We start from the raw sequence: 14739 nt of genomic DNA on the forward strand, positions 1-14739 counted from the left end.
CCTGACATCTGTGCCTGTGCTAGTGAGGGTCACAAGGGTGTTTTTAAGCCCAGCACTCCAAAAACACATGGAAATTTTGGGATAATGGCACTGCCCCTCTGTCACCTGTATAGCTCACCTGAATGCATGGGTGCTGTCCAGGGAAGAGCCTGAGCCCTTCCATTCCTAAAGAATTGGAGTGGGAGGTGAAGGGGAAAATAATCACAAGCTGTTTTTCTTGAAAGTGGATTCCTTTATGTTAGGGGTTAATTAAACCCTTGCCAAGTCCCTCTTGAGGGGTTAATTAAACCCATCGAGCCCCTCCTTAAGGATTAACTTAAATTATTATTTCGAGCTCTTTTCCCGATTGCTTTTGAGCCAACTCCTATGTTGTATTTTCCCTCTCTACTGCAGAAATGACACAGAACCAATAAAATAATTTTTAAAAATTTAAAAACGTGTCTATTTGGGGAGGATAAAAAAAACCTTCTAAGGCGGGGAGAATTCCGGGGCTGCCTTTGCCGCGTCGGGGCAGGGTTTACCGGGACAGGGCGGAGCGGGGGGACCGGGGACCCCCCCCTCGAACCCCGAATTTGGGGGTCCCCGGCGCCGCTGCTCGGTCCGGCCGTGGGCGGGGCCGGGCGCGCGCCGCAGGAGGGGGCGTGGCTGGGGCGTGGTCACGGCAGGGCCACGCCCAGCACCGACCTTGTTCCCGGGACGCGCCGCCGCCGCCGCCGCCGCTCGGACCGGGCTGATCCCGCCGATCCCCGACCCGCCGCCGGTAAGACCCGTCCGGGCGGGCCGAGGCCGAGCTGCTCTGAAGGGGGAGCCGTGTGTGGGTGTCCGGCCGGGCTATGGCGGGCACGGCCCTTCCCGGCTCTCCCTCTCCCCGCCTCGGGACATTCTCCTGCGCGGGGACGGCGGGATGCGAGTGGGGACCTTGGGCGGCTCCAGCTCGGGGGCTGGGGACACTGCTGCGGCTGGCGGGGAGCTGCGGTGGCTGCCTCCTACTCCTCCTCCTCCTTCTCCTCCTACTCCTCCTCCTCCTCCATGGGCCGGATCCGCGCAGCTTTGCAGCGGATGGCAGCAGCGAGCACCCTGGGAAGCGTGTGCTGCTCCTCCCTGGCACCGCTGCTCTGCTTTGCGTCCATCCCTCCTTCCCCACCCTCCCCGTAAACCCCCGCGCTTTCCCCAAATTGCAGCCTCTGCCGTGTTTTCCTCCGCTTTTTAGTTTTTTTTCTCCCGCTTGCCCGACCACCGAGCAGCTCTGGCCCAAGGGCGCAGCTTGTCCAGCGCCAAGGGCTGCCCTTCGTCCCGGTGCTTTGGTTTTGGGGCGCTGCGGTCACACAGGCCGGAGTGTGGCCGACACATGGCACCCCTTGCGCGGTGCCTTCCGCACTGAGCGCCGTCACCAGCTGCTGACCCAGCACAAATTTCAGGAGCCGGTACCTCCCTCTTGCCAGTCCTCGGGGCATGGCACCGGAGCAGGTGAGCGGCTCGGCTTAGAGCAAGTCGAGCTTTCCGCCCTTTGCCGTGTCCGTTCAGAGCCTGCCCCGCCATCGCTGCTGCCGGACGGACCCGGGCGAAGGCAAGGGCAGCGTCCCGCCCGCCCCGGAGCCTTCCCTCCCGCGGGACGCGGCTGTGGAATTCCAATCCCTTTTCAATTTCCTCTCGGGATTTTTGTTGTGTCATTGAACTGCACGCTGACTGCACAGCGGGCTCAGCGGGCTACCCCGAATTGATATCCAAGAGGGCTGGGGACAGTAAGGTGTGGCAAGCTGCGGTACATTTGGTTTAGTCTTATTTTGATGAGGGGGATCCGTTGTAGAGCTGAGCTGCTCCCTTGTCTGCTTTCCTCCGGTGTTGACTGCTTGGTTTCAGCTTTGTCCTGGGAAAGGTGGGCAGGGACTCTGGGATCATGCCTGTCCAAGTTTAACACGTACACGGCTCCGTAGTGCGGGACACGTGGCTGCACGGATGTGAGGGCAGCACCCAGCAGCCGCCACAGCAAGATTCCCATCGGGATGTGCAGATTTCTGCTTTGGGATTCAGCATGGGTGAAGGCATCCGGGAGGGAAGTTTGTCTTCCTTTGTGCTGCTCATTTAATGAAATACCGTGTGCAGCAGGGGAGGGGAGGGAGGTGCAGATAGTGGTGTCTGGGGTCAGGATGGGTTGGTGGGGAGCTGGCACGGTTGCCCCCCCATCCTGCTTCCCTTTCCCTGCCTCCTCCCTGGGGTAAATAACCCCGTCCCTCTCTTCTCACCCTGCAGCAGAGGCCGACATGAGCACGTCCTTCCTGTGTTAGGGCTGCCCCTCACCACGTCAGTGACCCCCAGCCCGGCGGCGAGGATGCGCGCCTGGAAGGCGGTGGCCAGCACGCTGGCGCTCAGCGGGGCCGACGTGGTGGTCACCACGCTGCTCTACACCCACGGCCAGGGCGGCCGGAATGTCCTGCAGGACCTGCGGCACTTCAACATCTTCAACTCGCTGCTGGACATCTGGGGGGGCTGCCTGTACCGCAGCTGCGTGCTGCTGGGGGCTGCCATCGGCGTGGCCACCAACACGGCCTACGGCCCCCGGCGCCTCAGGGCGTCGCGGACCTTCATCGCCGTCGTCTGCCTCCTCATGGGCATCTACATGATGGTGAAGCTGCTGCTCTACTCGGAGGTGCGGAAGACCATCAGGGACCCCTGGTTCTGGGGGCTCTTTGCCTGGACCTACGTGGCGCTGGCGGCCACCTTCGGGCTGTGGCAGCTGCTGGCCTGTGTCACCTCCTCCCGCGAGGCGCTGGGGCCCAGCTCCGAGTCCCGCGCCGAGGTGGAGGAGAGCTGTGATGGGGGCACCCCGAGGGACAAGAGGGAGGAGGCAGCAGGTCCCACCATCCATAAACTGCTGTCCTACACCAAGCCAGATGCCTTCTTCCTGGGCATCGCCTCATTCTTCCTTCTCGTGGCTGCCCTGGGTGAGTGAAGGGACCAGGCAGGCCGTGGTGTGCTCCCATTCCCACCAGGAGGGATGGAGGAGCCATGGTGATGGGGCATGGAAGCACCCTAGGACTGCTTTTTTGGGTGCTGGGTGGCATGTGCTGCATGGCGTGGATGAAAAATGCAATGCTGGCAAAATCAAATGCGATAGGGGATAGAATCCCCGTGTGCCACATTCTCAGGGTGTATTGTGTGATTGTGTATTGAGTATCGCTGTGGTGGGGATGGGGTTGTCCACAGGCTGTCACAGCTGGGAATACAGGTCCTGTGCCAGTCCCATGCAGTGGGGCTGAACCTCTGTGTCCTGTGCTTGTCCTGCAGGAGAGACCTTCCTGCCCTACTACACGGGGCTGGCCATCGACGGCATCGTGGTGCAGAAGAGCATGGATCGCTTCTCCACGGCAGTGCTGGTCATGTCGCTGCTCGCCATAGGAAGGTAATGCAGGGGCTGGATTTGGCCCTGGCAAAGAGTTTGGGGTTTTCCCACAGGAGCTCGTGGTGATGGTGGGGACAGGCACCCACTCCACCAGTTTGCTGCCAGGCCCCAGGGATGTGCTGTGAATTCTCTGAGCAGAGAGGCCATGGCTGGTAGTCACGAGGCCTTTGTGTGGCCCTTCATGCCCATCTGCTGTAGGAGGGGGAGCAGGAATGGACACAGGGAATGGGTTCCCTGGGGAGTGCTGTTCCAGCAGTGCTGCGTTCCTTCCCAGAGCTTGTGACTACCATGGTTAGGACCAGCCACCGCTCTGCTGGTGGCACCCAGGAGAGGTGTGGGCTGGTGATAAGCGGTGTCAGCACTGCCCAGGCCCTTGGCCGGGCGTGGGGGTGTTGGTGTTGCTGAGAGGGTTTCGTGTCCATGGCTCTATAACGTTTCTTATCTGCAATTAGCTCATTTGCCGCAGGTATCCGGGGCGGCGTTTTTACGCTCATCTTTGCACGGCTGAACATCCGCCTTCGGAACTGCCTCTTCAGGTCGCTGGTGTCTCAGGAGATGAGTTTTTTTGATGAGAATCGCACAGGTTGGTTCCTCTCTCCCCTGGATTTGTTCTAACCCCTCTATCCCATTCCAGATTTTTTTCCCCGTGGCTTGCTCTACTGTCATACAGCAGACCGGGGGCAGCCAGAGGTGGCACCCACGTGCTCGTGGTTAGGAATAGAGGCAGAAAGCTCTTCCCTTTCTGTTGCCTCCCACCGTGGGGATGTCCCATTGCCATCTATCAGCCTGGCATCCAGAAGTCCCACCCCTAAATCTCCCATTTCCTTCCTCCTATCTGTGCCTGTTGGTGGGCCGCTCTCCAGCTCTGCTCCTGTCCCTGAACCCTCGGATGTGTGAGGCTTGCTGGATGTGCTTGTTGCCTTCCCCGCTTCCAGTTCAGTCCTGTCCCAGTCCCAGGCTGTGTGTGCCACTCTGGTGTAACTTGCACACATTTAATTTTGTCTCAGTGGTATTTTTAGTTTTGAGGCTGTTGCTGTATTTAGCAGTCACTGCACAGTGCCTTGGTAGCTGAGGGCAAGCACAGATGTTACTGGAAGTGGGATACAGATAACCCTGGACTTGCACAAAAGCATGGGAATTCAGCTGGACTCAAACACAGGCCAAGGATTCAGGAGTTCAGTGTGATGTTTGCTGGCTGTAACACTCAGCTCCACCAAAAGGCACCGCCAGAGCTTCATCCCTTAGTAGCTGAGCCATGTCCTCAGGTCCCTTGGGCCAGCTCAGGCTGTGGGCTGCCCTCCAGCACAGGATGCTGCCACAGTCCCCTTTGCTGTCCTACAGCCACCCATGGTGACTCAGGGATGTAGCTTGTGCCTTCAGATGCCACCTCCTGCTCCTCTTGCATGCAGCAATCCAAGCTCCTCTGTTTTGCTCCGCATCCACAGCGGTGGAGAGCTGCCCCCCTTCCATGCCACCCTTCAGACCCCCAGCCGGTTGGATGGGGAGCTCCATCTGGCCCCTGGCATGGGATGTGGGACACGGTTAGGCAGTGACCTGCCGTGGTGACCACGTCCCTGCTCTCCCCTTCCCCGACCCCTCGTTGCTGCAGGGGACGTCATCTCCCGCCTGACGTCGGACACGACCATCGTGAGCGACCTGGTCTCCCAGAACATCAACATCTTCCTGCGCAACGTGGTGAAGGCCACGGGTGTGATCTTCTTCATGTTCAGCCTCTCCTGGAAGCTCTCCCTGGTCACCTTCATGGGCTTCCCCATCATCATGCTGGTGTCTGATGTCTATGGGAAGTACTACCAGGTAGGCAGGAGCAGCTGGCATTGCCACAAGGCTGGGCTGGTCTCCCTGTGAAGCCATCAAGGAGCTTGAGGGTGGCCTTGGATCTGGTGGGAGTGATGCTGGAGTGTTTTGCTGCCAGCAGTGGGGTGACATTAAACCTGTGTGGGCAGACAGGTGTAGCTTGGGCTCTTACCTTGCTTCATGCTCAGGAGTGGAAGCATCTCTGATAGAAGAGGTGGCTGGGCTGTGGAATGTCCTGTATGCATCTGCCTGTCCTCATGCCATCTCTCCTCCCACTTTGGAGTCGCTTGGTGGGGTCCCAGAGCCCAGGGCGAGCAGGGACATGTGCCACGGGCAACCTGCCGCCCGCTGAGCTCCCTCTGCCTCCCCCTGCTCCCTGCAGAAGCTCTCCAAGGACGTGCAGAGCGCTCTGGCCAAGGCCAACAACACGGCCGAGGAGACCATCTCGGCCATGAAGACCGTCCGCAGCTTTGCCAACGAGGAGACAGAGGCCAACGTGTACTGGCAGAAGCTGCAGCAGGTGTACAAGCTCAACAAGCGGGAGGCCATGGCTTACACCTACTATGTCTGGTCCAGTGGGGTAGGTGGATGGCCCTGGGGCTTCCCTCTGTGGGGCTGGGATGGGCAGGGGAGTCTCTCCAGATCCCAAAGCACACGTGGTTCTCCTCTGCTCCCAGGGAGCTCTGTGGGGTGAGCCCAGCCCTGCTGTCTGCTGCCAGAGATCCCCGGGCTCTTGATCATTTGTTATTTTTATCCGTCAAAAAACACATCCCGTTCCACCCTGAGGCAGCGATGTGTCGTCCCATGGAGCTGCCTGTTTTCCCCTGCAAATGGGGCAGTAATTGATAAGAGCTCAAGGTCGTGGAGCGGCCCATGGCTGCGTGGTGCTGCAGTGCGTGCCTGTGCCAGCTCCGCTCCGGGGCTCCGGCTGGGAACAGCCGCGGCGTTGGTTGAGCTTCTGCTCGGGAACGGAGATCTTCTGCGTGTGGGTGGTGGCAGGGGAGGCTGCTGGGCTTTGGGCTTTTTTTCTTTCCCCCCCCCCCCACCCTGCAAAATGCTTTTTCATCGTTTAACACCAGATGGTTTGGGATTTCTCCAGGGCAAAAGCCTCACGTGAGGCTGCCCTTGTCTCTGCACGTTCGGGGATCGAGGCAGTCGCTGGTGAAGGGTCTGTGAGTTATGGTGCCTTCACGCAGCTGTGAGAGACTTTATGGCTTCCCAAGTCTGGAAACAAAATCGAGCATTATTAGCATTGTTTCTGGGCTCCCAGGTGAAGCTGGAGCATGAACTGGGTTGACACTGATCCTGACAAATCTAAGAAGGCAAAAGCTCTCAAAAACCGCTCCTGCAGGGCTCACGTAGAAAGAAGACAATGGATATAGCTCAGCCCTGGTAGGGTCTTTCTTGGAGGGACCGCTGGAGCTTAAGGTCAGGTCATGGCAGAGCTATAGAGGAGGCATTTTTTCCCCCTGTATTTTTGTCTGTGTGAATTTACAGCCTCTTCTGGTCCCACAGGGCACCAGGACAACGCTGCTTTTTTGGAGCACCTGGGCAGCATGGAACAAAACCAGCTGAATAAAAGGGGCTGGTATTTGTCACATCAGAGCTGATCTGTCTCCTTTCTAGAGCAGGTGGTACCCCCCAGACTGTCTTCAGGTGACAGCTGAGGTTATGCTTCAGGGACTTGTACAGGCAAGGAGGATATTCTGCATTAATTCCTGGCTTGATTTTGTGTTCTAAATTAAAATGTGTCACACTCATATAACAGAAAGTTTATTTTAGTGGTAAGGTGACTACATGCCTTGGATAATTTGAACATAGATTATTATGCTTGAGGACCTTAGTCCAAGAGAGAAGTTCATGAGATGCTCTGTTATTTCAGATAAATTCTGCCTCCTTGGCAGTTGTCCCTCGGGACTTGTTTTGTTGAAAGATATCTGCCCAGCTCCTTAAATCAGCCCATGTACTTGAGTTGTTTTTCTCATTTCCATGCTCGCTCCTAGGGCTGTCAGCTGCACTGTCAGGGATCCTCAGCTCAGGGCTCAAAGAATAAATGTCAGCACATGGAAGTTTGGGCTGTTGTGGGAGTAATGCCAAATGCACCAAAATACCCATTTGTCCTTGCTGATTCCGGGGTGTTTTCTTGCTTTCAGCTGACCCTGCTGGTGGTCCAGGTCAGCATCCTTTACTATGGTGGGCACCTCGTGATCTCTGGGCAAATGACGAGTGGAAACCTGATATCCTTCATCATTTATGAGTTTGTCCTGGGGGACTGCATGGAGGTGAGTCAGTTTTAGCAGGGAATCCCAGAACAGGTTGGGTTGGAAGGGACCTTAAAGACCATCTCATTCCAGCTCCCTGCCATGGAATGGCTCCCTGCCACCTTCCCAGGTTGCTCCAAGCCTCATCCAACCTGGCCTTGGACACTTCCACAGATGGAGCAGCCACAGCTTCTCTGGGCAACCTGTGCCAAGGCCGCCCCACACTCTGGGCTACCCCTTCTATCTCCCAGAAGGTCCCAGGGCAGTTGCAGGGATAGATCCAGTGCTGACTTTCCCATGACACGCCTTTGGTGCTGTGGTGCTGCCAGAGGGAGGATTCTCCCCTCTGCTGCCCATTCCCCCCTTGCTGTGGTCTCACAACCTTCATGTTCCTGAAGCAGCTTGTCCCCCCAAAAAGGCAGCTGGGACCAGAGGGGTCAGGCTGGCCCCACTGAAGGGCAGAGCCCTGGCTGCCTGCCAAGCACATTTCCTGGCGTGAAGAGATTACAAAGCTGCCTGTTAAATTTCAGGCTTCATTAAGAACTTAATTATATTACTTTTTTTTTTTTTTTTCTTTCCCTGGAATAGGCTGCAAGCTGTTGTGATGGCAGCACATTAGCAAGATGGGATTGTGGGTGGGATGGTAGAGCCCACCCAGGGCTGCCTTCCCCTTGCAGAGGCATAAACTTGGCTAATCCAGGCAGGAATGATCCAGTTGAGGTTTCCTCACAGCCAAGTGTGGTTTTGGTGGTGCTTCAGCCTCTGTGCAGGGGCAGAGCAGAGCTAGAGGCAGCTCGCCCAGCTCTCACCATCTGTTCAGATGACTGCAGCCTCTGGTGGGGTTTCCAGGCTGTGGTTTTGGTGTAGATTTAGTTTGGTTTGGGGTGGTTTTCCCCCTCCTGGTGGGAGGGGCAGTTACAGTACAAACTGTTCTGGAGCTCTGTGTATAATATTGAAAAACACTCTTTCCCTGGGTTGTCCATATATCCCTTCCATACCCAGCAGAGGAGGGAGAGTTTTCTTTCCCTGTGTCTGATGCCTGCAGTCAACATCGGGCGATGGGAGACTCAGGAATGCTTCAGCCATTCCCCTTTTGAGTGGCACTGGCTGATTTCCCCATCACTTGGGAGGCTCCCACCGCTGCCTCTTCCCTTGCAGTCCATCGGCTCCGTGTACAGCGGCCTCATGCAGGGAGTGGGAGCTGCTGAGAAGGTCTTCGAGTTCATCGACCGCAAGCCCACGATGGTGCATGACGGCTCCCTGGCCCCGGATCACGTGGATGGGAAGGTGGAGTTCAGGAATGTCACCTTTTCCTACCGCACTCGCTCCGCAACCCAGGTCCTCCAGGTGAGCCCCGTGGGCACTGCGCACTCCCAGCACCACGTGCTGCTGCTCCATCCTGGCCAGGAGCAAACCCCAGCCCATGGGGAGTGTCAGCTGCCTGTCAGAGATGTGTAAAGGCAGGCTCAGTGCTTGCTGGAAAACAGATTAAAAGGAGCAGCGGGTGTTTAGGGCCAGCCTTCCTTACAAGGAATGAGATTTATTAATAAAACCTTTGTTCCCCGCTCAGGCATTAAACATGTCAGCGTGGTACGGGGCTTTGTGCCAAGCTGCCTCAGACTGTTTCCCTGGGAGAGGGGCTGGGATCATGAGGCAGGGGGAAGCAGCAAAGATGTCGGTTTGCTTTTTAGAGGACCTGCTACATCAGCAGGCAAATCTGAAGCAATTTGGAGGCTTTTTGCTTCCTCAGAGCCAGGAGAAATGGCTGATGTGGCACATCACCAAGGCAGAGGGGCACTCTGGCCAGATCCTGGCTCCTTCTCTTGCGTAGTGCCCCAGGATGTTGAGAAGAGCCGGGACCTGAGCATGCTCTCCCATCCATGTTGCAGAACGTGTCCTTCACCCTGCACCCCGGCAAAGTGACAGCGCTGGTGGGTCCCTCGGGGAGTGGGAAGAGCTCCTGTGTCAACATCCTGGAGAACTTCTACCCTCTGCAGGACGGGCAGGTGCTGCTGGATGGGCGTCCCATTAACATGTACGATCACAAGTACCTGCACTCCGTGGTACGAGCGACTGATACCTGTATTCTGGTTGTGATACCTGTGTTCTGCTTAGCCCACTTGCCACCTGCAGGGCTCTGAGGGGATGCATGGCACTGCTGCACGTTGCTTTGGATTTGATCTGGCAGCTCCAGAAATGTCCAGAAAGCTGGAGGCTGGAAGTGGTCCAAGAAATGAATTTGGATAATTTGTGGGGGTGGAAGGGAAGGGGATGGAGGGTGGTTTCAAGGGGAAAGGGAAGCCTTCCAAAAACAGAACAAAAAACATCTTTTGTTTGGTATTTTTTGGCCAACACAGTAGAATTATGTTTTTAGCTGTTGGATTAATTACCATCTAAATTGGGTTTGGAAAAAGAGTTTGTATTCCTCCAGCAATTTCTGCCTTAAGATCTTACAGTAATTCTCAGCTAATGGGGAGTTAAACCTCTCAGGATCCTGGCAGCAGCTGGAGCACCAGAAGGGCTGGTGCTTTGCCTAGGAGAGGGGTCTGGGCCCCTCAGCTCTCATCTGTGTGTCAGCACAGATCAGCCTTCATCTCTGCAAGTAACTGCCTCCTTTGTTTGCCCCCAGAGCAAATGGCCTCAGCAGTCAGCAGGAAAACCTGAAAACAATTGATCAGAGACGGGGCTGGAAAGCCAAAGTCACTGTGACTAATTTACATTCCCTGCCTGTACAGAGGAAAAATCAAAGGCCAAGGAAATCTTTCAGTTTAGAAAGCCTGGTGTGGTGTTAGGGGCATGGAGAGAAGTCAATTAAAATATGACCGTGTCTCCCTGGCTCTCTCATGCACAATTCTGAGTTTGAAAGATTTGATTCATTCCAATATCAAGGGTTTGATAAAGTAGCTGAATGTGACAGTGAACAGCCATGGCTGTAAGGCAGGACAGGGAGACTGTTGCTAAGTAATTAAGAAATTGCAGCAGTTACCTCCCTAACTTGCTCATTTGGGACTAAAAGATGCAAGAGGGCTCATTCACATGGCCCAAGTGTGCCTACTGGCCTTGAAAGGAAAATCAGCAAGGGCCTGGGAGAGGGTCTCTCCGGCTTGACTTATCCCAGGAACCGGTTTTCCATTCTGGGAAAAGCAAACAGTGATGGGAATAACATATCTGGAGCAAAACCACAGCAGGCTTTAGGAGGGGGAAGCCCATCCCAGATGCCAACGTGCCAGCATTGCATCAGGTTTCTTTCCTGCAAAATGGCTTTCCAGCAGAAGATGCAAACTGAGCACCCTGACGTTGGCATCCTCACTGGAAGCTCACCTTGAGCACTTCTCTGTCTTGCTTAATGACATTTCTATATCTTGATCTCAGTCCTTACTCAGCAGGAACAAATATCAATGGTCAGAGATATCGTGCAGTGCATTTTCTGCTCCTGACCCCTGCTCTCCCTTTGCTTTCCTGCAGATCTCCCTGGTGAGCCAGGAGCCCGTGCTGTTTGCCCGCTCTATTGCAGACAATATTTCCTATGGCTTAACTTCGGCCTCCTTCGAGTCCGTGGTTCAGGCTGCCCAGAAAGCCAACGCCCACAACTTCATCACCGAGCTGCAGGACGGCTACCACACAGGTACCCACCCGCTGCTGGGCCTGGCAGCTGCGCGTCCTGGCAGCTCTTGATTTTCATTTTGACCCCTTCCTCTCTCCCTTGACCCAACAGAGGCAGGGGAAAAAGGAGCTCAGCTGTCAGGTGGGCAGAAGCAGAGAGTGGCGATCGCCAGGGCCTTGATCCGAGCACCTCCCATCCTCATCCTGGACGAAGCCACGAGCGCGCTGGATGCAGAGAGCGAGCACGCGGTGAGTGGGTGACCTGGCTGTTTGGGCCAGAGAGGGTTTGGAGGACAGACTGTAGCCTCAGTTTCCAGCCAGTGGACAAACTTACTCTTGATACAGTGCAATCAGAGGGTTGAGTAAAGCACGAATTCCAAATTTGCTTCCAATGCTCTTGGAGCCACCGGGAAAGGAATAATTCCATGCTCACAGCAGCCAGTGCCTGACAAACATGATGAGGTAGGGATCTTTGCTGATTTTTTTCAATGTGGAAGGTGTTAATTGGCATACAGAGACTCTGTGCAGCCTTTTAGGACAGGATACAGAGGAAGACCCTATAAAATGGTGCTGCAGCAAGGAGAGTAGGAGTGCCTGAGCTCAAATCCTAGCCGAGGCACCAAAGAATCCACACTTGCAGGAAAAGCCTTGAGCATCCTGTAAACTGGTTTATCTGTCTGGAAGTTTGGCCTTCTTGATGCAATGACTCAAGGGAAAGCCTGTTCAAGGTTGGGATGTGAGGATGTGCCTCCAATCCCAGAGGACAATGCTGCTGGGGTAGCACAAGTATCTGACCTTGGAGCAGCTTGCTGCCTCACGGGTGTTACGTGTGTGGTACCTGGTGCCAGCCCAGGGCTGGCTTTGGCTACCCAGGGGTGTCAATGTGACATGTGCCTGATGGCCACCTGCCTGCCTTTAGACGTCAGTGCTATTGTCTCTTGACTGGGAAAAAACCCTCTCTTGCCTTGATACACTGAGGAAAGAATCCTGCTTTTCTGAGCAGCTGCATTCACCAGGCATCAGCTTCCTGCAGTCTCTGCCAGCACCACGTGGCCTCCAAATTTGGGGCCCGGCTGTAACAAGTCCCCAGCTTGCAGGATCAGACCTGTGCTCATAGCTCACCTGGCTGGACTGAGATGGTCTTTGAGCTGCAGCTGGGAGCTGGGCTGGACATGCTGGTGCTGGTAGTGCTGCAGGGAGCAGAGGAAAACACATCTCCTGTCCAGAGGTTTCTGGACACAGACCACAAAGCTGCTGCCCGGGCACTAACGCCTTTTCTCCCCGCAGATTCAGCAGGCGATTTACGGCGACTTGCAGAACCACACGGTGCTTGTCATAGCTCACAGGCTGAGCACTGTGGAGAGGGCACACAACATCATTGTGCTGGACAAGGGCCGCGTGGTGCAGCAGGGCTCGCACAAGGAGCTGATGGAAGAAGGAGGCCTTTATTCCAAGCTGGTGCAGAGACAAATCCTGGGGCTGGAGGGGGGTGGCATGGACGGTGTCCAGCCTGCAGCCCGGGGGGATGCGGCCAAGGTGCCCGGAGGGCTGGAGGAGGAGTTCAGGATAGACCATTCCCTGTCAGCCGCGGCGCAGGACGATTTCACCAACGCTGCTCCCAAGTGAGGGTGGCCGGCGCTCGGACGCTCCCTGGGATGGAGGTGGCAGAACAGCTGGGATGGAGGTGGCAGAACAGCTGGGATGGAGGTGGCAGAACGGCGCCGCTGGCTCGCCCCACGTCACACACCCTGCACACCCAAACACACACCATAGAGCTTCCTGCAGGACACCTGCCGGCTGCCAAAACAGGGATTCACTCGAGGGAGCTGGGTCTTTAGCAATTCTCAGATTTTCTACTGGGTTTCTTTTCTTACTACCAGTAACTCCTCTCGACTGGGACTTTTCTCCCATCGATCTGCATGTGTAACTGCTACTAACTGTAATGGATGTTAAATGCATGCGTGGAGGGGAAGGTTGAAAATCCCTCCAGGAATTCCAGGGGGTGGCTTTTGTGGCTGGATAGAAAAACAGTGACTGTAAAGCAAGGTCCTGCTCCCTCCGTCAGTCTATGGGGCTAATCCAAAGTTGGCTGAAGCCTGTAGGGAGTTCCCTTTGGCTTTGGTGAAAACTGGATCACTCCCATGGAGCTGAATGCCGAGAGAGTTTTGCACTGAGTGCCTGCAGGCTCAGGCTCTCAACCATTGCTGCTCAGCTTGTATTACGTAGTATCCATCCTTGCTGGGACAAGCCAGGGGACCAGGAGGCAGATGTTACTTTCTGATTTGCTCTTGGTGCTTGGTGGGTGTTTGTTTTTAAGGATGAAACGTTTTACCATAACTGGGTTAGGTTTTGGGGCTTGGGGTTTTTTTGGTTTGATTTGTTTGTAGTTTTTTAACGTTATTTGTGTGCACTGTGCAATGTCTGTCTGGCTCCAGCATCCACTGAAAATTGGTCTGTTGTTTCAGAATGTTTTTTTAACTCACAACCCTGGTGCTGGTGTGAAAAAAAAAAAAAACACTACTAAAGACAGGCAAAAAAACACTAAAAGACAGCACTTTATAAATCCCACCAAAGCTTTGTTCAGCTTCAGGCCATGCTAGCGACTTCACTGCATGGGAAATCCGTTCTGTCACGTTCCTTGAAGTCCAGCTTCAGCTGCCTGAACTTTATAATGTGTTTCTTTGAATATAATTTATTTTAGTATGAGGGGTAGAAAGAAATGTGTTGCTCCTAGCCCTTTGGAGTAATGGCTCTGGCTTAGTAGTGTTATCCTGCTATAGATTGGTGAAAAACCCTATGCAGCCAGGCAAGTGCTATTTTAAAAATAGCATTTCTAGGGGAACACTCACTTCAGACTCTGCATAGTTAAGAAATTCTCTCAAGCACTTTAGCTCTCATGTTTTCTGATACTTGAATGCTGCTGCATTTTCCTTTCCAGCAGGTTTGCATTTTTGTTATTGGCAATGTTTTGTTTTCAGTTAGTGATGTTTTACAAAGTCTAAATTTAGTGTCCTTGAGGAGGGATGCTCAAAAAAAAAAATAAAATACTACCTCTGCCACTCAACATCGAGCCGCTCTGGTTGGGAGTTTTTTTTGCTTTCTGGGTTTTCAAGGTAACGTTCATCTGACACCACAGCTGAATGCAGCTGCTCTTGCACTTGTTCTGGGGAATGACAAGAGGAACCCACAGTGAAGGAGGTATGTAAAACACTTCAGTATCTGACAATGGCTGTGAGCCCAGCAGTCGGGATAACTCATTTCCATCCCAGATCCCGCTGGGTGTCAGTCTCCCAGGGAAGGACAGGCAGTCTAACCCGTTCTCAAAGCACTGTGCTTCCTGACTGGAATCTTTTCAGCTGCTGGCTTTTGTGATATGATAACAATCTGTGCCTCAGAAGAAGAACAAAATCTCCTTTTGTTTTCCCTCCCTCCACTTAGGGATCTTGTGTGGCGCTCTGAGCTCCTCAATCACCCCTTCAGTAAATGGCCAGGAGTTCCTGCTTGATGAAAATTTGCATTGTGGGTATGAGGAGGTTGGGGGTTCCACCCAGTGCTGACAGGCAAGTGATTCATTCTGCATTTTTATCAGTATCTGGGAGCAGAATGTGGCCACCAGTTCATAGAAGTGGAATTGATTTCTGCTTAATTAAAAAACTGGGG

At 54.5% G+C, this 14739-nt stretch overlaps 1 protein-coding gene across 1 annotated transcript; it reads left to right on the forward strand.

Moving 5' to 3' along the window:
• Positions 1–679: 679 nt before the first annotated feature.
• Positions 680–14149, forward strand: ABCB9 (ATP binding cassette subfamily B member 9). Its single transcript, XM_053994088.1, has 12 exons — positions 680–760; positions 2251–2942; positions 3286–3400; positions 3853–3983; positions 5010–5215; positions 5598–5795; positions 7369–7497; positions 8635–8823; positions 9366–9539; positions 10942–11101; positions 11192–11328; positions 12367–14149. Exons 2-12 carry the CDS (start codon positions 2330–2332, stop codon positions 12703–12705), a joined length of 2391 nt encoding a protein of 796 aa, XP_053850063.1. The 5' UTR covers positions 680–760; positions 2251–2329; the 3' UTR covers positions 12706–14149.
• Positions 14150–14739: the final 590 nt, after the last annotated feature.

The sequence above is a fragment of the Vidua macroura genome, chromosome 18 (genome assembly GCF_024509145.1).
Source record: "Vidua macroura isolate BioBank_ID:100142 chromosome 18, ASM2450914v1, whole genome shotgun sequence".
Lineage (NCBI taxonomy): Eukaryota > Metazoa > Chordata > Aves > Passeriformes > Viduidae > Vidua > Vidua macroura.

Coding starts and splice junctions, on each gene's coding strand:
- ABCB9 (XM_053994088.1), top strand. CDS start 2,330: ATGCGCGCCTGGAAGGCGGTGGCCAGCACGCTGGCGCTCAGCGGGGCC. Junction 2,943..3,285: donor CCTTCTCGTGGCTGCCCTGG/GTGAGTGAAGGG, acceptor CTTGTCCTGCAG/GAGAGACCTTCCTGCCCTAC. Junction 11,102..11,191: donor GCAGGACGGCTACCACACAG/GTACCCACCCGC, acceptor TTGACCCAACAG/AGGCAGGGGAAAAAGGAGCT.